This window comes from Nycticebus coucang, chromosome 21 (genome assembly GCF_027406575.1).
Source record: "Nycticebus coucang isolate mNycCou1 chromosome 21, mNycCou1.pri, whole genome shotgun sequence".
Classification (NCBI taxonomy): Eukaryota; Metazoa; Chordata; class Mammalia; order Primates; family Lorisidae; genus Nycticebus; species Nycticebus coucang.
Genome location: NC_069800.1, coordinates 65933588 through 65954581, shown reverse-complemented (window position 1 = coordinate 65954581; position 20994 = coordinate 65933588). Strand labels below are relative to the sequence as shown.

General features: G+C 55.3%; 1 protein-coding gene across 3 annotated transcripts; it reads right to left on the bottom strand.

The window, feature by feature from the left end:
* Window positions 1–1327: 1327 nt before the first annotated feature.
* On the bottom strand, window positions 1328–20993 carry SS18L1 (SS18L1 subunit of BAF chromatin remodeling complex). Of its 3 annotated transcripts, none has more exons than XM_053573447.1 (10): window positions 20906–20993; window positions 11099–11175; window positions 10219–10303; window positions 9541–9685; window positions 8885–9082; window positions 7607–7771; window positions 7087–7188; window positions 6307–6399; window positions 3655–3774; window positions 1328–1619 (listed from the first exon to the last, which is right to left on the bottom strand). In XM_053573447.1, exons 2-10 carry the CDS (start codon window positions 11173–11175, stop codon window positions 1420–1422), a joined length of 1185 nt encoding a protein of 394 aa, XP_053429422.1. In that variant the 5' UTR covers window positions 20906–20993; the 3' UTR covers window positions 1328–1419. The 3 variants fall into 3 exon arrangements, with proteins under 3 accessions (XP_053429422.1, XP_053429420.1, XP_053429421.1); XM_053573445.1 differs by having other exon boundaries at window positions 20652–20984; XM_053573446.1 differs by having other exon boundaries at window positions 1341–1619; window positions 20911–20984.
* Between the last annotated feature and the right edge of the window lies 1 nt (window position 20994).

Below are 20994 nucleotides of genomic sequence, written 5' to 3'. Positions count from 1 at the left end.
CACTATTTCACTCTGAAGAAAGCACCTTGTCTCATCCAAATCACTCTAGTAACTCAAACTTTACATCCAGCTGCAGACTGTCATCTTCCCAAATTCCAACACGATGCTCCTGTGCGTGAGGGCTTCCAGTCCAAACCCAGAAGACCTAGCCTGGGGCCTGCTCTGGGTCTGCCAGCACCAGCACACTAGTGGGCAGAGGTGGCCTCTCTCGACAGCGATGGGCAGGTGCTTCCAAATCCTGCCTGAAATGGCACTAAGTTCGTGCCTCTGACTGCTCCGCCCCAGGGTAGACTTGTATTATGCTCTGCTGAAGCTCAGACTTCTCTGAGCACAACTAGGTTGTCCTTAGCCTCTTTAGGAAGCAGGATGAGCAGCATTCATAAAACATTTTAACCTCCCAACCAGCTGAAAAACAACCGAAGTCAACGCCATGCTTTGAAATTTCATTAGCGGTGTAGAATGTGTCCCACCTAGCACAAGTCACCAGGGGACTCTTCATACGCACTGATGAAAGCGGGGAAAAAAGAAATAAAAAGGACTCTCTTCAAAGGAGGCTCTAAAACAGTATCCAAGATAATCTTCCTCTCCCCAGCCAACCCACACGCCCATGCTACAGTCACTGGGACCTCTTCTCACCCTCCCCTGCATGACAAACCCACCATGACCTCAGGACCTTCACATGCCTGCTCTCCAGGCCTGGTTCCCCTTCACCTGTGAGGCCCCTGCATCCCCACACAGACCCATCCTGCAGGGCCCTGCCCACATGGAGTGAAGGGCCCTCCTTGTGAGTCCAGAGGCCCCTGCACCCCCTACCCTGCCCACAGCCCGTCTGTCCCCTCGCTGCCTGCCCTGTGTGGCGTCCTGGCTGTCTCACACACCCTTGTCTGTCTCCCGCAAATACTCTTCTCTAGGCTCCTTTGGGACCCTGTTCAATGTCATCTCTGCAGACAAGGACCCCCACCTAGTCTAGGACAGCCCCTCACCCTTTCCCCACTTCTGCATCTTCTTCCTGGAGCCACAGCACCTGACAGACACCCTGTTCACCACCTGCACCAACAGGAAGACACCCCGCCCCAGCCCCTGGCTCCTCTGCGGCCCCTCAGCACCCAGAGCTGGCTCTAGCGCTGACTTGATGGTCTCCTGAACCGTCAGGAGAGGTGACGGTCTACATGCCCAGGGCCTGAGCACAGGCAGGGACCTCTCATGTGCTTAGTGCATGATGGATACGTGCACAGTGAACAAATGCGAGAACCGTGCATGCAGATCTAACACTGAACTTAGGGTACAAAAGGCTACTTTTCTGGGGGGTGGGGGGTGGGGGTGAGCGTACACATACAGGTAATTTTTAAAAACCTTACATGCTCAGAGAACTAACATTCGGGTGGGGGGGGACCTTGGAAGCCAGTTAGTTCCACCTCATTAAGAGAGATCTTCACTATGTCTTGACAGACACAGAGGGTGGGCACGTCTGGGGACAACCAGAAAGCTTGCCTGCTCATAGCCATATGGCCGCTGCTGCTGGGCGGAGGGTCCTGTCTGCGATGCCCGGTAGCCTCCGTACTGCTGGCCTTGTCCCTGCTGGTAGCCGGGGTACTGTGCAGGTGCTCCCTGGGCAGGCCCTGTGGGGACACACCAGGACCTGTGAGACCAACCCAGCTCCTCCACCTTTGCAGATCCCCCAGCACCCAGCACCTGCTCCACCCCTGAATAAACCTGTGTCGGGAGAGACCCTGGAGCCCCCGCCCCAGCCCCTCAGGCTTGCTGCTTCCCTTAATCAAGTGAGTAGCTGCTCCTGAACCACCTGGTGGCAGTTATGGTGGCTGCTGTAAATTTGTCACCAGAACTGGGAAAAGCCCAGGCAAAAGAGAAAGACACATCATTTCTATGAAAACGAAGTAGAAGGCTATGGAAGGAACTGATAAAGGCCAAGCCACTTTTTGAAATGCTATGTAATTAGCCCCAGTAGTACTTCACACCTTTGGCAGGACCACCCATGGGCATCAGAACTGGCATATGAGGCTCACCCCGGAAGCCACTCTGGGTAGCCCCAGGCTTATTTTTTGTGTTCCCCAGGTGGTTCTAAGGTGCGGCATAGGCTGGGACTCCCATATCTCAACTTGCTCCCCACAGAGGTGGGAGCAGGGCATCAGGGCAGGCATGGGGCATGTGGTTCATGGAAGGGCTGAACCTTGGTTCCAGCTGGGAGACTTCGTAGGCAACAGGTGTATGTTTATGTTCAATTACCTCTTCATCCGACCATGCCCAATAGGACACCTTTTACATATATTTTAAATGGTGACAGTCTGTACAGCCGTCCCACAGGGCCAGCAGTGGGAGATCACCTCTGGGACCAGCATCACCAAACCTCATGCCCTCCGGCCTGGGCCGGGGGAATAGTCAGATGGCCAGGAGAGCTGCACATGGCTTGGGGCAGGGCTGTGGCTGGTCCCAGTGAAAATGCGCTGGAAGGATGAGGTCCTATTCCCTGAGCACAGGGGCAGACATGTGGGTCCTGATCCTATGAAACCTTCACCCTTGCTTGGCAGCCTGGCCCAAGGGATGGAGTCTTCATCCCTGCCCATCTCTGGCCACCAGGACTTTTCCCTGTTGTTACCAAAGCTGGAAATGAGTCCCACACCCATCCACTCTGTTTTGTGGGCCTGGGGAGCAATGCCCATCATCCTGCTCTCACTTCAGGGGTCCTTGTGGGGCAAATAATAGCCAATGAATGAGTTTCTGGAGGCTGCTGCCAGACGGGTGGACATGTGGCACCCAGATCAATTTCTAGCTCCACCTCCAAGAAAAGGAATCAGGGCTCCTGGGAGAAATGTCTGTTTCTAGGACTAGGGCAGGGAAATCACTGTGGTACCAGAAAATACAGACCGGCTCAAAACGCCACAGGATGGTGTATCAAAGGGACACGATAGCCATGTCACAGAGCCTCCAAAGCCAAAACTGGGAGACCGAGTTACACAATGGGGAGAGTCAGGTCACAGCCCAACATGTGAAATTAATCCCCAACAATAAATAGTAAAACAAGTGACTAGATGACCAGATAAATGGGGTGAGAAGAGACAAATGAATTCTAAGTAATACGTGCAAATAATCCCCATCTGGAGTGTGGACTTTGGACGTGCTTCCACGAAACAGAGAAAGAAAGGAGGAAAGAGAAGCCTAAGGAGACAAACACCAGCTTCGCCAGGGGGCCAAGGTCGGCACCCCAGGGCCAGGCTGACCTCCTGTCCTGCCTGTGTCTGTCCAACCGCAGACATAGGGTTTCTCCTTGACAGAAAACATGAACTAGCCCAGGACGAGGACACTCCACAGAGCCCCCGAGCAGTCCCCCTAGAAATGAAGGACAAGGGAAGTGTGGGATACCGTCACGGCCAAGAGGAGCCCAGGGAGACATGGTCCTGGGTGGGCCCCAGGATGGGAAGGGACTTTTTCTCGGACAAGCAATGAAGTCTCCCTCCTGGTCTCCTCCCTGCCTTGACGGCTGCCGCACAGTAACACCGTGAACACATGGGCTGGGCACTGGGTGTCTGGCAACCCTCTGGACTATGCCTGTCATGTCTCCAAAATCCACAACTAAAGCAAAGGAGGAGCTCACTGAATCCCTGCTGTAACGGCCATCGGGACATGTGTGGCACTTACCGTAGCCCTGCTGCTGTGCCGGGTAGCTCTGCTGGCTGGGGTACTGCTGCTGGGGGTACGTCTGCTGCGCGGCTGCACCCTGCTGGTACCCAGCCTGCTGCTGGCTGTACTGGGAGTTCCCTGGAGGAGGAGACACAGAGCTCAGGGGCAGGCAGCACAGACAGCTGGTGTGCAGCCACGTGAGGCACAGTGACTCTGGAGTCCTGACTCCAAAGTGTTCTCTTTCTCACAGCAATTCCAATACTGTGCTGCACTTCATACAGATACAAAAGGAAAACCAAAAAAAAAAAAAAACGATGGCTAATACTACAATCAAGACAACGACAAATGCCAGTGCTGTGAGTGGAACTGTGTTTCCCACAAAAGTGCAGCTTCCTAACTCCAAATATCTGGCAAGCGGTGTGACCTTATCTGCATACAGGGCCTTAGCAGACGTAATTAAGAGGAGGGCATATAGGATCAGGGTGGGCCCAATTCCAAGGACTGGGGTCCTTGTATGAGGAGGGCAATTTGAGCTACACAGGGAACAGGCTTGTGATGGTGGCACAATGCTCCTACAAGCTGAGGACACCAAGGCTCGCCCGAGGCCAGTGGAAGCAGGGTGAGGGGCCAGCAGTCTCCTTCTGATCCCCCGGGAGAGCGGACCAGGCTGATGCCTGAAACCAGACATGTGTGACTCCAGACTGTGACAGAATAAATTCCTGGTTTGTGATCCTTTGTTGTGACAGCCAGGGAGACCAGTGTAGCCCGTGAATATACCAGCAGTTGATGGCTCTGGCAGTGACACATCACAGTGGCTAGGCAACTGAGCCAGGGGCTGTTAAGTGACATTAACAAGACAAATGCCACCAGAACCCAGTCTGAAAGCAGAGCCTGAGGATGGCGGAGACGGATTCAGCCTTAAGATTTTAGACCGAGACCCTGTAGGCACGTTATATGTTTTGTGCACTCACAGCCTGTGTCTTCACTCTCACAACTTCATCTCAACGGTAGTCCAGTAGATCGATTATCAAGAGGTATTTTCTCACAGATAAGAACAAAATTTGGGGCTGGGCCTGAAGGCTCACGTCTGTAATCCCAGCACTCTGAGAGGCCCGAGGTGGGAGGCTCAGGATCAGGGCCAACCTAAGCAAGAACGAGAATCTTCCCCCACCCACCTTGACCAAAAACAGAGAAACCAGCCAGGTGTGGTGTTGTGCATCTGCAATCCCAGCCCCAGCCGGTTTCATCTCTTTTTCTAAAACCTTTTATTACTTATTTATGTGTTTTTACTTTTCTCCCAGCTTTACTAAGATACAATAAACAAAAATTGTGTATATTCTCAGTGTAGGTGTGATCTTCTGGTACATGTACACACTTGGGTGGTTACTTCTCTATAGAAGGCTGAGACCCATTAAATTCAAAAGCAAAACTTTGGGCTGGGATCAGTGACTCATGCCCATAATCCTGGTACTTTGGGAGGCTGAGGCAGGAGGACTGCCCAAGGCCAGGAATTCAAGACCAGCCTGGACAACATAGCAAAACCTTATCTTTACAACAAATTTAAAAACTAGCGGGGCACAGTAGTAGGTGCCTATAGTCCCAGCTCCTCAGGAGGCTGACACAGGAGGATTGCTTGAGACCAGGATTTGGAGGCTGCTATTAGCTACAATGATGCCACCGCAGTCTAACCTAAGTGACAGAGTGAGATCCTATCTCTAAACAGGAAAAAAAAAGTAAAAAAATTACACATCTAATTCTCTAAAAATTATCCATACTAGCAAATCGGTAGCCATGGAGAGCCTGCCTGCTTTTTATACCCAGTAATACCTCATCAGCTGTTCCTACAGGTAAAACTGGGCCCGGTAGTGTGGCGGCCCTGGCCATGGCTGCCCTCCCTCACAGTCGGCAGACACAAGCCCCTCTCCCCAGGCACTGCTGGCTGCCTTCCCCTCCAGGCGACCTGGAGTTGCTCCTGTGAGTTGCTGCTCTGCTCTTCTTTGGGGCTGCCCTTATCACACAGGGGCCAGGACTGGCTGCCACCTGCTCAGGAGCCCGCCGCGCCCACTTCTTCCCATCACCACATTCTGGGATGCTCCACGGGATGCTCCCAGGGAGCCAGGGTGGGCATATTTACACCACGGATGGCCGAGTGGCACAAACCAGGCACTCTGCTCAGGTAGTGGCCCAGGAGCACATGGCTGCCCTGCCCACAGGCAGCCCCAACACCTGCCCTGCCAAGGATGTGTTCCACCCGGGCAGCAGGCACAAATGCAGGGCCATACCCACTGCAGCCAACACATGCCATCATGCCTGGCCCAGGAGGGCTTTCCTGAGGCCTCAGTCCCCATCAAGCGACTGGTCTGGAACTGCTAACAGCCCTGACCCAGAGAAGGCTGAGGGCAGTGTACAGGCCCAAGCCGCAGCAGACCTCAGCAGCATTTGACCCCCGCCCCAGCATGGCCCCCTGAACCCCTTCCGGCTTCATGAACACATGCAAGGCGAGCAGGGCTCCAACCACAACCATGTCCCAGCTCCCACGGCTGCCACCTGTTCTACATTTGGGTCTGCTCCCTGATTTGTGCAGGCACCGCTCACTCCTAAGAGTTAGGAGCCCTAGCTCTGCAGCATGGCACTCACACACGAGCAGGGCACAGCCCTGGCGCTCCTTACCGCCCTCGTAGTAGTGCTGTGTGGACTCTTCAAATGACCGCTCGTAGCTCTGCTCCGTGTAGGATGACTGCTGGTAGGCGTAATCGCTATGGCCTGTCAGAGATGGACATGGGCTATGGTCATCGAGGCCCTCACCACACAGGCCCTGGGGGACACCCAAGTTCCAGGAAAGGTGAGGCTCAGAGCTGGGCACGACTCACATCCCTACAGACTGCTCAGGCCCCCTCCCAGCCTCAACTCCGGCACTAACATGCAGACATCAAGTCCCAGACTCAGGGCTGTCATCAGGCCACTGGGAGGCTCAGTGACTATACCAGTAACACCCTGCCCTTCCTCCACCCTGCCAACTGGCGACCAACACGAGACCTTTGCTGTGCACGACCCCCAGGTGGCATGGAACACATGCCCATGTGTCCTGCGGCAGTCCCCTACCACTACTTCCAGGCCTGGCTGTGCACTCCTGTCTCACACCTTAGCCAAGGCCGGCGCCTGCCTAGATGTCTTTGCCTCCTGAAATCAACCCACCCTTAAGACTACGTTAAATGCTGCCTCCACAAATCCTGGGACAGTAAAGACGACTGTGAAGTGACAAAAGGAAAACAATCTGCAGAGACAATGGGGGCGGCCAGGAGGCAGTGGGGGCAAGGCCACCACCTTTTAAACATTTACACCCATCTACACTGGGGGGTGCATGTCCCCACTCGAGTACAGAGTGCCAGACCAGCCCTCATCCCCTCAAGCATGCCCAGCAGAGGTCAGACCCCGCATCCAGCCACTCACCATCCGGGTAGTACTGCTGGCCCATGGGCTCTGCGGCACCCTGGCTGTGGCCATACTGCTCGCCGTAGTATTCTTCCTGGCCCAGGTACTGCTGGGATGAGGCTGCAGGGGGGAGGGTGGGGCGTGCAGGGGAGACACTGTGTTCAGGGCTGGGCTCCAGGTGCTCCCCCACTGGTGAGACTCCCAGTCCCATACAGACAATACCCCATGGTGCCATGCAAGGGCACAGCACCACCTCAACCCCCATCCTCATTTTCTCCAATCCCCAGTCCCGAATACTCTGGACTTTGCACCTATTAACAACATCTGGCCACGCCCACCCCCAAGCTGATCCTGCAGCCCAACTCGGGCTCCCTGTGGACAGCAGATCCAACCTGGCCCACACAGCAGCCTGGTGGGCACAGCACAGACTCATGGCAGTGCCTACACCCCCGGGGCCCCTGCACCCTCATCCAACACGAAGCACCCCACTCAACACAGACAGACACGCAAGCCCTTGCCTGGTGCTCGCTGGGGTTACCTTGCTGGGAGGGCCGGTAGGGTGCCATGGGCCGCTGCCCCATCATGCTGCTCCCCTGGCCACCCTGGCCCATCATGGCGATGGACGTCTGGCCTGGGTAGTGCTGGCTCCCTCCCTGTGCTGAGTTGTAGTGGGGTGTGGCCGCCTGTTGATGCATCATGGACACTGCGAGACAAGACAGAGGTTCCAGTCACCCAGGATGCTCCAGGCAGCAGGGCCCTGCCCACCCTCAAATTCTCTCAGGATGATCTTTACTGTTTCCCTGTGGTTCCCCCATGAGAACGTCAGCCCTTACTCCAAGTCAAACTTCCTACAGCCCCTACCCGGATGCCCAGGGACACGGCAAGACTCCAGCCACCTGTACCAAGTGAAGTATGCTGGTGCTCAAGAAACAACAGAAAGAGCTACGGGCAGGAAGACCCGGGGCCTTCCATGGAAAACAGAAACACCGCTCCAGGCCCACCTGCCACACATGCCATCAATACCCTGAGCTCCACCACGCGAGTCCTGTCTCCCCATCCTGAGAGCTGGCCTTTGCCATCTTGGAGACGCTCCAGCCCCTTCCCTGCCTCTTGGCCTGTCCGCACAAAACACCTGCTCAGGACCCTGTGCTGTCCAGGGGGAGCAGCATGAGCCCTGCCTCTTACTTTCTAGGAACCACAGAGAGTGTAAAAGGAAACAACTGAGATCAATTTTAATCACACATTTTATTTGAGTCAATGTATCCAAAATAAATCTTCGACATACAGTCATTATAAAGAGACCTTGAAGAGGCGCTTCACAGCCTTGCTTTTGTCCTCCACCACCGGAATCTGGCGTGTCTGACACTGATGGGCAGTGCAGCTGGGACCTGCTGCTTCCCAAGAGCTCAATAGCAGGATGGCTGTGGCCCTCACAGGGGATTCCCCAGCGCGAAGGGCTCCCACTGCCCTGGAGGAAGTCCTGGTCCTCTGGGCTGGCATGTGGCCCTCCATCCTGTCCACTGCAGTGCCTCTGGACGACTGCCCCTCTGTAAGCCACTGTTCTCTTTCCAGCCCCTTCCAGAGGCTCTGTGAGCGCTCAAAGCCAGGGCTGGAGCTGCTGTGCACCACCACCCCCCACCCTGCCTCCCTGGAAACTCTAAGGTGGGGCAGCTAGCACCAATTCATCCTCTGCTCCGCCCCAGCACCTGACAGGAGGGCAGCCCCCCAGGAAGCACACGTAGGACCTGCATGTACTTTGAAGGGCCTCGGAGACAGCCCAGCACTCCCCAGAGTTGGGCAGGGACACAGCAGGTACCTGGGTTGGACGGCATGTTGATATTGGTCCGGGACACATAACTGCCGATGGCGCCTTGGCCCTGCATGGGGACACTCTGAGAAGCAGGTCCCGAATGGCTGTAGCCAGGCCCAGAGCCATGGCCACTGCCCGACATGCTCATAGAAGTGGTGGGCAGCGTGCTCTGCGCTGTCTGCTGCATGGATACATGGTTTGGACCTGCCAGAATGGATACAAGAGAGGATGTCAGCGCTGGAGGGCAGGTCACCAACTCTGACATGAGAACACCCCACGTTTCCTTTTGATTTTAAGGAGGGAGGCTAAAGCAGGGCAGTGACACCAGGAATAATGAGTCATTACTGAGGAAAGACGCAAACCCGCTCACGGAGCAAGATGTGAGCAGTGAGGTCAATGCTCTGCTGTGCTATCCCTGCTCACTGCTCTTCAGTTCTCAGTCCCAAAACTACAGCATTCATTCTAATTAGAACGTCCCCCCTGGAACTCGCATTCTGCATTTGCAGAACTGGGGCCCAGTGTCAAAGAAGGCTAGGAGAGGTCTTTATCCCATCTGCTCACCAAGCTACAGGGTGCCCCTGGGTGCAGCAGCCGATCTGCGGCCGGGATAGGCAGAGGGTCCTGCCCACCCATGGGCAGCCACGGTGACCCCACACGCTCACCATTGCCGATCTGGCCCTGCATGAGGGAGGACGGGGGCAGGCCAGTACTGATGGCATCACTCAGGCTGCCCTGGGAGTGCAGGCCCTGGCTGGAACCACTCTGCGTCAGCGCTCCGGGGCCCAGGGACATGTTCTGGGTGGGTGGCTGTAGGCGACAAAAAGGCTTCAGGGAGGATGGTTAATGCATAAGAACCACCACGAGCTGCTCTGGGAAGGAGGCGGCACGTGAGATCTGCTGCTACACTTCAGGGCCACCCAGTAAAAATCTACAACCAACAGCTTGGGCACAGTCTATAGATGATCAAGATCACCTGGCCCAGAGGTTTCAGCCGAGAGGGAGATGCTGTAACAAATGGTCTGTGTAAATACCGGGACAGAAATGAGCACCAACCTTACCCCTGCCTCCTGGAATAACAGCAGCCCCCAGGATGCACCTGCCAGCCCCTCCCAGTGGGCCTGACCGCGTCCATACCTCCGCAGCTCCTCCCAGCCCGACCTGGGCTATGCCTCCGTCATGCCCCAGGGCTTGTGCATAGCTGGCTCCCTGTTTCCTGTGAACCTGCTGTGTGCCCACTGCCCTCTCAGTTTCCACCACCCTAAGCCCACCGTGGGTCACAGAATGCAGAAGTGACAGAGAAAACATAAAGGGACCCCCACTCCACCCCATGTGGCACTCACAGCTGGGAGCAGTGACTGCATGTTCTGGTTGGAATCTGCAATGGTAGCCAGGTACACCAGGTTTCGGTGCAGGATCTGCTGGTACCTGCAGCCAAGAGGAGTGTGTGAGGCAGTGCAGGGCTGCTGAGTCTGTAAGCTGACCCAAAGCAGAGGAAAAGTGTGACCAAGACCACCTAGATGCTCAGCCATATCCATCAGGACATTGGTCCCAGTCCACAACCAGAGATGGGCATGACTGCCTGGCTGGAAACACAGGCAGGTGGCACGGTGCTGGGTCTAGGCGGGGCAGACCCAGCCTGAGTCCTGACAGGTCCCACCTGGGACAAAAGTCCTGAGAAGCCCTGAGGTGGTGGCCAGTGGGAGGAGAGGCCACACACAAGGAACCTGGGGCCTTGAGGTGACAAGAGAGGGAGGCCAGGGACATATTCCCCAGCTAGGGGAGCCAGGCAGTGGGCAAACTCCACAGCACCAGCAACCTGGAAAGCCCTGGAGGGAAATGAGATTCACAGGAATGCCCCGGGGGGCCTAGGCCCCTCACACATCCCACCCTGCCACAGGCCCCAGGGCACAGGAGGTCCCAGCTGGAGAAAGTCTGCTGCCCCGAGAGTCCACGGGAGTCCACTATTGGCCGTGGAGTTGTCTGTGGCAGCCAGCCTAGGCCTCCTAGCACTGCTCCCTCCCTCCACCCCTGAACCCCCTGCCTCCCATCTCTCTGGGGGAGGGACAAGGGGCAAAGGGGCCTCCCTGGGGGCCACTCAGAGAATACCTGCCCTCAGTTCTCCAACAGATACACCCCCCTACCCTCCAGGATCCCCTCCCAGAGCCAGGTGTGGGCAAGGTTAGGGTCAAGGTCAGGGTCAGGTTGGCGCCGCAGACTCACTGGGTGCACTCAGCCGTCTTGCCCTTGCTCTGGTATTCCAGGATGCACTGGATCAGGTGGTGGTTCTCATCCAGCATCTGGGGGCAGAGACCACGGGGTAAGGATATGCATCACACATCTACATTTTACACAAGCTGAGGAACACTCACCCCAAACATGTTAGGTTTCAGGTTTTTCTGGATTTTGGAGTAGTTGCATTACACTTACCAGCAGGTTAGCATCCCTAACCCAAAATTGCAAAATCTAAAGGCTCCAATGAGCATTTTTCCAAATGTCATGTTGCTGCTCAAAACATTTTGGATTTCTGGAGTTGGGATGATCAACTTGTCATCACTGTGCATAACCTTGGCCACATGGACCAAACTTCACTACATCCCTGTGCTAAGTACTTAAACTCCTGGGCCAGGGTCAACCTCCCCAAACCCCAGGGGCAGGTTCCCTGGGTATCTTACCCCCCAGATGGAAAACAGAGATTCAGCCCCCACCACACCCCACACAGCCCAAGCTCACAGGACCCTCCCACTTCTAGGACCCTTAATTATGAGGCATCCATTTAGCAAGAGTCAGCCGAGAGGTGGATGACAGGCCCCTGGGGCACCCTGGAGCACCCCACATTTGGGAGGGTATGACAGACCCTCAAATCCTAACCACACAGGGTCAGGCAGGGGTGCCAGGCAATCCCCAGGGCAGCTCTCATCCTTGCAGAGCACGAGATCCCCCAAAGGGGTCATGAACACCCTGGCCCGGGTGGGGAAGGGCAAGGCCGGTGAGGGCTAGGATGGCATCACTGGCGGAAGAGCAGCCCAAGCACAGGCCCAGGGCAGGGAGGGACTGAGTGTGACCTAGACCTGGTGACCTGAAGCCCCACCCACAGTGGGTCCCCACCAGCCACACCCAAAATGAAACAGGGCAGAACACGGATCCTCTTGCAGTGGTGTGGGACAGGCAGCAGGGCTGTGGGAACTTGTGGTCTGTTCTACATACAGTGCACAGATGTGCTGCATGCAGGGTCATGACTTAAAGCCCAGATGTTGAGACCATGTCCTGAGTGACAGGTGAATAGTCAGGCCCACATGCCTGGCAGTGCCAGGGTCCCAGGCAGTACACAGGGTCCCAGGAGCAGGCACTGCCAGACACACCCTGCTCTGGCTGCAGCCCTCTCTTGGCAGCACCAGTGCCCCCAGAAACCCTCGGAAATGCAGAGCTCAGGCCTGCCTCTGGGGGGGACTTGAGCCTTGGTGTCTGCACAGCCCCCTGCCGGCAGGGCGGTGCAGGGTTTCTTTCTTGAGGGCCTCCGCATACTCTGAGCATCCTGGAGAATATGGCACAGTGCTGTATCTTCAGACCCCCACTGGGGCTGCCTGCTCTGCTTTAGGACCAGCTGGGCTGGGCTGGTGGTGCAGGGTAAGTGGGGCAGATAGCAGCCCAAGGGCAGTGGAGAGCCACAGAGAGCTTGTGAGGAGGCAGGGCCCAGAGGAACTGCCTCTTCCATAGGGAGCCACTGGGGCTAGTGTGGCCCAGGAGGATTAGCAGGAGGGGACCAAGAAGAGGGCCCTCTGTGAGGAGCGCAGCAGGCCTGGGGCTTCAGCCAGCCCTCAGGATGGCAGCCAAGCACAAGGGCACTGCAACCAGCCTCCTCTGCCTGGAGGAAGGGGCAGTCTGAGCCTACCACCCACTGCGCCTGGGGCTTCTGCCAGTATGCATACATTCTCACCCAAGGAAAAACCAGGTGCCTCTGTCTCTCCCAGACGTGTGGTCATCTCAGCCCCAGGAGGTCACTGGCGGGTGGGAGCTCTATAGGCTCCTGAGCAGGTGGAGCCCTGAGAGCAAGGCCACCGGACCCTGGGGCCACCCATCCTTCTCTCCACCCTGCAACACAGGCCCCTCTAACTCACACCCAACCACAGGTGGACATCCGAGGCACAGCCAGCCTGCCCAAGCCCCCACAGGACAGAGCCCAAGTGAGGGGCCCTCAGCTCAGCTTCCTCTTGCATCCTGTGTCCACGTCAGGGTTGGCTTGCTTTGTTTTTTAAAAGTTACAACTTCCGACTCTCCACTCCCCATCAGGACAAGTTGTCCAAGCTCAGTGAAGTCCTCAGATGGGGCCGCCAGGGGGCGCTGCCAGCCAGGAGCGGCCAGAGCTCACCTGTGGGTAGGTGGAAGGGGCTCCCCACCTCCTTCACTGGGCTACTAGGAGGTGGGAAACACCCCCAGAGGGCTCTTCCTTTCCTGCCCTTCCAGCCTCCCCTCCTCAGCTAAATGTCAACCATCATTTAAAGGTTCTGTAGTTGTCATAAGCGTGAGGAAACAGTGCACGAAGGAAGGGACAGCGTGCACCTTCTCCCTTAAGTTAAACATATCCACAGAAAAAGGAAAGGACACGCGAGGGGTGGCACAGGACATGTGTCCTGCACCCCAAACCCTGCCATAAGGGATGAAAAAGGCACCAAGGATAAGGAGAACGGGCCGTGAGCAGGTGGCAGCAGGATTTTAGAAGCTGAAGAGCAAATGCACGGTGCTAACAGGACTAGCCAAGCCCCACGGTGCTGGAGCTGAGTCACACTGGGAGACCCTTGGAGAAACCCCACAAGGCTGGGGATGTTGAGATCCCATACCTTTCTGGGATCACCTGGGCCCTGCTAGCAGCAGATGGGGGCCAGGCGATGGCAGGGTCTCCAGGGCAAGTGGCCAGCACCTCCAAGTGAAGCCCACAGGCCTGGCCAGAGCATGAGCACTAGCATGAGACCCCTGACCCCTGACCCCAGGGCCGGCAGGAGCAGCACTGTGTGTGGCTCACGAGACACAGTCGATACCTGCCACAGAGGCCAAAACCCAGAGTCAAAGATTATGCAAGAAGAAAAGTTTTTTTTAAATCCCAAAATACTACTACTAGTATCTTCAGAAAGATAAAGAGAACTTATTGTACCTATGAAAAAAAGGATGCTATTTAAAAACGAGAGAGAGGAAAAAAAAGCTTTGGAAATTAAAAAAAAATTGGCCAAAACAAAAAGCTCAACAGAGGGTTGGAATATGAAGTTGTGGAAAATTCCTAGAGAGTGGAACAGAAAGGCCAGAGACAGGAAATAGTGAAGATGGTGCAGTGAGAAGAGCCACGAGCAGCTCCTGCAGGACTCGGAGGGAGGAAACAGGAGGAAAGCACAGATCGCGCGACGTCCCTCGCAGCTGGAGGCGTGGTTCCAGATTGGAAGAGACCCCAGGGGACCAGCTTGCCAAAAACACTGGGGACAAAGAAAAAACCTAAACACGACAGGAGAGAAAAGCCGGGTTTCACGTGAAGGAAGGTGAATCCTGTTTCAGCGAGGACAGGAGGGAGGAGTGGTGACCCCACTCCAGGGAGACTCCCAAATGAGAATCCAGTCAGCCAAGCCACCGGCCCAGCATGAAGGCAGAGAGAGCCCACGCTCGCACCCCAATCCAGAAAGATGCACCTGTGCCCAAACTGAGGGGTGCTCTATAACTGGCTGGTATTCTTCAAATGTCAATGTCAAGAAAGACAAGGAAGGGGGTCCATGTTCCGGCTAAGAGAGATGAAACAGATGTAACCCAGGATTTTAACATTGTCTTTAGCAACGTCCTACAAAGGACATTCCCAGGACAGCTGGGGAGTCAGAGCAAGGTTGACAGACCATGTGGTGCTGTGATTTTAACATCCTTCTCATAGGGAAGTTTGTGCATGAGCGTTTGGGAGAGAAGGGCACCTGGTTGATGGCTGGTTCTAAAATGGCTCACCTTAAAATAGGACATAGATGTAGGGGCAGGGTGGAGAGCAGATGAGGTGACACATCAACACTGGGGAGCCAGTGCACGTCCCATATCACCTGCTCTAGGAAGCGCCGAGAAGATTCACTTCTCCAAAGGGGCAACCCCGAGGCCCAGTACAAGCCAAAGGAGCCAAATGGTGGAAGGAGACTCCAGGAAGCCCAAGGACAGCAGCCCCAGGACAATGGATCTTCAAGAATACCCAAGCTGAGGAAATAAACTTAGGACAGTGACGAGAAAGAAAAATAAATTACCAACTCCTGGGAAAACTAAAAAGCAGGGCAGAAAAAATCCTGTGTGCCAGCATCACCTCCTAAGGAGTCCAGGGAAGCTGCCCTCTGACTCTGAGCACAGAGGCTGACCCACTGGCCCAGCAAACAGGCTAGGGGGTGGAGGGCTAGACCACAAGGAGCACCAATGGGACCACCAGATAGTAAGCATCATCTGTCTCCATACTCCAAACATAGCTTCTGGGCAGAAGACAGCCACAGCTGGGGAGGGGTAACAGGAGCAGGTGGGCATGTCATCGCCATCCAAATGGATCCTTGCTCACCAGGCCTGAGGGGCTCCTAGGGCCTGGGCAGCAAGCTGGCAGAACACCTTCTTTGGGGTTTACTAGGCAGAAGAGACAGAAGCCTGCCAGTGGCTGTTCTCTCCTGGATAATGCCCCTCCCTTACCCCACCATACCCTACAGTGGTCAGGTGCCAGGGCATCACAGAGCAGCTCCCCTGTCTGATACAAGACAGCAAAGGTGGGCTTCCCTACAGCTCCACAGGGTCCTTCCCAAGGGCTGAACCCAGGAGACATTGCCCCCTCTCCATCCTGGGGGATAAAAAGACATTGGGTTCAAACACAGCCCAGGCCAGCTAAGCAACAATGACAACTGCAACAGAAAAATAGCCGGGCATTGTAGCAGGTGGCCGTAGTCCCAGCTACTTGGGAGGCTGAGGCAAGAGAATCGCGTAAGCCCAAGAGTTTGAGATTGCTGTGAGCTGTGATGCCACGGAACTCTACCGAGGGCGACACAGAGAGACTCTGTCTCAAAAAAAAAAAAAAAAAATGCTTGCTTCCCTTGGAGGGGCAAGGAAGTGCTTTCAGTAACAACTGCCTAAAAGCTATCAATTAGCTCGAGGCTTAGAGTCCCCAAGCCAACAGTTGTGGGGTCAGCTCTAATTTTATAACTGGTGGAATTACCTTCCTAACCAAACTCTAAGACAGTCCCAGGTCTGAGAGTGTACAGGGCACTTACTGCCTGCCCAGGTCATGTCCTCTCCTCCACAGCCCACCCTTACCCAGAAGCACTCCCTTGCCCAAGGCCATCCCTCACCCACAGCCCTATTCCCTGCACCTGGGTTTGGCTGGACCACTCCTGGCTCTGGAACCCTGGGCACAGCAGCCATCCTTGCCACACCAGACCCACCCAGCAGGCAGCCCCAGGGCCCACCTCCTCCCTCTGTCCCTAGGTGCTGGGGATATAGACAACATTCCTGCTCTCCTCCGGTCAGGGAAAGCCCATGCCAACAGTAACAAGGACACATTTATTGAGCAAGTACTATGCGCCAAGCAGCAAGGTGGCGCCTAGACACCACTGAGGCCCCTGTACCCAGGAGTCACCTCCAACATGCCCAAGCAGGAGCAGGCAGCCTATGGGGACCACTGCAACCCCAACCCTGCCAGTGGTGTCAGATGCACAGCACTGGACAGCAGGAACACCAGTCCTTGGACAGAAGAGAGCAGTGCAAGCTTGCTCCTCCAGCCAGCCAGCCTGCCAGCCTCAGGAGTATGCAGGACACTGCCCAGACCTACCTCAGGGGCCCTGGCACAGTCATATCTCCTGTGGTTCTGACACTGCCTGGTCACCAGGGCTGGGCCTCTCCAGGTCAGGCCCTACTCGGGCCCACCCATAATTCCTCCAAGCTTCCTGACTCTCCTGACCTCTGGTTCATGGCTGCCCTCTCTGGGCTATCCCTTCCCCACACACCCACTGCTGCATCCTAACTCTCTGTCCGTGGATGTGGCCTTGTTGGGAATAGGCTATTACAAATGTAATAAGTTAAAATCATACTAGATTAGGTTCAGCCCTAAATCCATTGACTAGCATCTTTATAAGGGTGAAATCTGGCATGAAGCAAAACGCAGAGATTGGAACGAGGCACCTACAAGCCCCAGAACACCAAGAGCTACCGGCATCGACCAGAAGCTAAGAGAAAAGACTGGAACAGATGTTCCCTTGTAGAACCTCAAGAAGGAAACCACCCTACTGACATCTTGCTTTAGGACTCCTGGCCACCCAAAAGGTGAAAGAATAAATTTCTGTTGTTTTAAAGTACACAGGTTGTGGTCATTTGTTAGGACAGTCATAGGATACTGACACATCAGCTTGCCCCCAAATGCTTCCACTGACAGAACCAGTGTCACCGATGCCACAGCAGGTACCAAACACTAACTGTGCCTGGGGACTATGCCAGGCTAGGCATCAGCCACCTGCTAACTCCAAAACCCAAGCAATGCCTCAGAGTGCTACACTGGCCATACGACTGTGAAGGAACCATGACCATGGGACATTTGAATGGGGCTTTAAAGGTTGAGTAGGAGTTGACCTGGCAGCATCTTATCAGCCAACAGGCTCTAGGGACAAGCTGTATACTCCCTTTGTCTTCACTACCAAGCAAACATGTGATGAGCCTACTAGTACATGCTGTGGACACAGGATTATCTTTGAAGTACAGAACATAGACCTCTCAACCTCCTCATATCCCAAGTACAAGATCCCTGGGAGCATAGATTCACTGTCAAAACGCCAGTGCTGGGATGTGAATCGCTGGTCCTACCATGTCAAGTCAGCTGGCAGCCTAAACTGAAGACCCATTTTCAACGTCCAGGGGCCGATTTTCCGCTGTGGTAGGCAGTCCCCAGGGGGATTTCCTTCTTTCTGATGTGACTTTGGGGCAGTGCTCCAATGCATATTTCTGCCTGAAGAATGTGGGCAGCTTGGAGAGTAGCTGCCAAGTGCAAGTAAGTGGGTGAATGTTGAAGCCAAAGGTGGCTTCAGGAACAGTGACTGGTAAGCTCCCTAAACCAGAGTGCCACGAGACACTGTAGATTGCCAATGTGTTGCTGAGCCTAGCGTGTGACCCTCCGCCCAGCCAAGTGTTTCCAGATCAAGGGACAGAGCAGGGCCTGAAGCCAACTGTCAGGGTTCGACTTCTGACTCCACCACATACCAGCTGGGCATGTAACCTCCCTGTGCCTCAGTTTCCTTAGCTATAAAATAGGATGATAGCAATTTCCATTTAGAATGAAATGAGTTAAGGTTTGTAAAGCACTTAGAACAGTGCCTGGTACAGCAAGTACAACCTAAGTATTTACTAAGTAAATAAAAATGCAACACTTTTTTTTGAGACAGAGTCTCACTTTGCCACCCTGAGTAGAGTGCTATGGCCATCACAGCTCACAGCAACCTCAAACTCTTGGGCTCAAGCAATTCTCTTGCCTTAGCCTCCCGAGTAGCTGGGACTACAGGTGCACTACACAATGCCCAGCTATTTTTAGAGATGGGGTCTCTTTCTTGCTCAGGCTGGTCTCAAACTCCTGAGCTCAAGCAATCCACCCACCTCAGCCTCCCAGAGTGCTAAGATTACAGACATGAGAAACTGCACCAGAACTATAAAAGAAATGCAACATTTTTTTTTTTTAAGAGACAAGAGTCTCACTTTGTTGCCATTGGTAGAGTGCTGTGGCGTCACAGCTCACAGCAACCTCCAGCTCTTGGGCTTTGGCGATTCTCTTGCTTCAGCCTCCTGAGTACCTGGGACTATAGGCACCTGCCACAATGCCTGGCTATTTTTTTGTTGCAGTTTGGCAGGGCGGGGTTTGAACCTACCACCCTGGGTATATGGGGCCAGGGCCCTACTCACTGAGTCCCATATACCCAGGGTGGTAGGTATATTGCGCTGCCCCCAAATGCAATACTTTTAAATCTTATTTATTTTGCTTCTCAGATAATCTCTGCTAAAACCATTAATTTTCAGGTACAGTGGCTCAGGCCTGTGATCCCAGCACACTGGCAAGCTGAGGCAGGAGGACTGCTTGAGCTCAAGAGTCCAGGCGTGTGAAGCTGCTGTGAGCTATGAAAACACCACTACTCTCCAGGTTGGATAGCAGAGAAAGACTGTCTCAAAAAGTTAAAATTTTGGAGGGCACAGTGGCTCACTCTTGTAATCTTAACATTCTGGGAGGCCCAGGTGGGAACATTACTTGAGCTAAGGAGTTTGAGAGCAGCCTGAGCAAACAGCGAGACCCTGTCTCTAAAAAACAGCCAGGCAAAGCACAAAGAGGGACGGAGGGAGGGGGGTGGGGCCTTGGTGTGTGTCACACTTTATGGGGGCAAGACATGATTGCAAGAGGGACTTCACCTAACAGTTGCAATCAGTGTAACCTGGCTTATTGTACCCTCAATGAATCCCCAACAATAAAAACAAACAAACAAACAAACAAACAAAAAAAAAAACAGCCAGGCATTGTGGTGGGCACCTATAGTCCCAGCTACTTGGAAGGCTGAAGCAAGAGGATGGCTAAAGCCCAAGAGTTTGAGGCTGCTGTGAGCTAGGGTACCACAGCACTCTACCCAGGGTGACAAAGTAAGACTCAAAAAAAAAAAAAAAGAAAAAAAAAGTTAACATTTCTGGGTGGCGCCTGTGGCTCAAGGAGTAGGGCGCCGGTCCCATATGCTGGAGGTGGCAGGTTCAAAGCCAGCCCCAGCCAAAAACCACAAAAAAAAAAAAAAAAAAAAAAAAATTAACATTTCTAAAACTAGCAACAGCAAGAGAAGTCTCAAAGTTGGTGACATACTCAGGACAACTCCCACAAGAGACAGGCATGTTATTAAGAAATAAGGGTTATCCAGGCGAAGTCTCTTAGACGAATAAAAATACTTCGACTGATCCCTGGGGTCCCATCAGGATGAGGAAAGAATCAGAGTTTAGAGAAGAAATCAATGTATGATCAAAGAAGTCAGGAAGATTCAAACAGAACTGCCACCACTGAACTTCTGAATTTGTCTTCTGGAGAAAAGTCTCACTTTCAAAATTTAAGTCTTTGCTTAAAAGAGTCCCCAAACCCATGTTAGGCCACACTTCAAAGGCTGCCATACAGCGTCTGAAGTTTGTCAGGCGAGGATGCTTGCCAGGGTGTCCCAGCAGACACCGATCTGACCCGAGAGAAGAGGGCGGGCAACGTACTGACCAGCAGGTCGCCCCGCGTACCGCCCGCTCCGTGAGGACTGCGGGCTGCTGGGTGGCACTCCGCACCCCGGGCGGCCTCTTTGTGCCCCGGAGCCGCAGCACCGCACTACAGCTGCGGACCCCGCGCGGCTCCCGGGCCCCAGTTCCCGCCGTCGCCGCGGAGCGCGCAGGAGGCTAGCGTCCCCCAGCTCCGCTGCGCGGTCGCCTTCGCCGTCAAGGCCGGCAGAGGAGCGCGCCCGGCCTCGCCCTGCGCCGGGTCTCGGAGAGGCGGCGGATCCCCAGTGCGCCCGGGCCGCGCGCCCCTGCCGGAGGGCGCCCGGCGCTCCCAAAAAGCTGGCGCAGGCTCGCCAGGGAGCGCCCCCGGGCAAGGCCGGGGTGGGTGGGCGTCCGGACGGAGCGGGGCCGCAGTCGCTCCTGGCGGCCGCCCGGCTGCGCCTCGGCTTTGTTCGCGCCCCGCGCCCGCAGGCTGCCCGCGCCCCGGCCCCGCGCGCGCTCCCCCGCACCCCAGCCGCCACGGCCCTCGGCCCACCTTCTGGATGGTTTGCTGCGTGACCTCCCCTTTGCCTCTCGGCCGGGCGGACGCGAAGGCCACCGACATGCTGGCGGCGCAGAGCTCAGCCCGGAATCACCGGGGTGGGCTCTCCGGCTGCGATCCGCGGCCCGAGGGGCTCATTCTCCGCAGTCGCGGGGGGTGGGGGCGCGAGAGCGGGGGACGCCGCGCCGTGGGTTCGCCCGCCCCGCCAGCTCCGCCGCGTTCCCGAGCCCGCCGAGTCACCTTCCCGCCTTACTAGGCTTTCTGCCCTGTAGCCCTGCGCGATGTCCCGGGGCTGCCGCCCCGCGCGGCGCGCCCCACCTGTCGCCGTCTCGCCGCC

Excerpts from the sequence above, each read along its gene's own strand:
- SS18L1 (XM_053573445.1), bottom strand. The coding sequence starts at position 20,720 with ATGTCGGTGGCCTTCGCGTCCGCCCGGCCGAGAGGCAAAGGGGAGGTC. Across the intron at positions 6,400-7,086 it reads CCAGCAGTACTACCCGGATG|GCCATAGCGATTACGCCTAC; the intron begins GTGAGTGGCTGG and ends CATCTCTGACAG. Across the intron at positions 1,620-3,654 it reads GGCACAGCAGCAGGGCTACG|GGCCTGCCCAGGGAGCACCT; the intron begins GTAAGTGCCACA and ends GTGTCCCCACAG.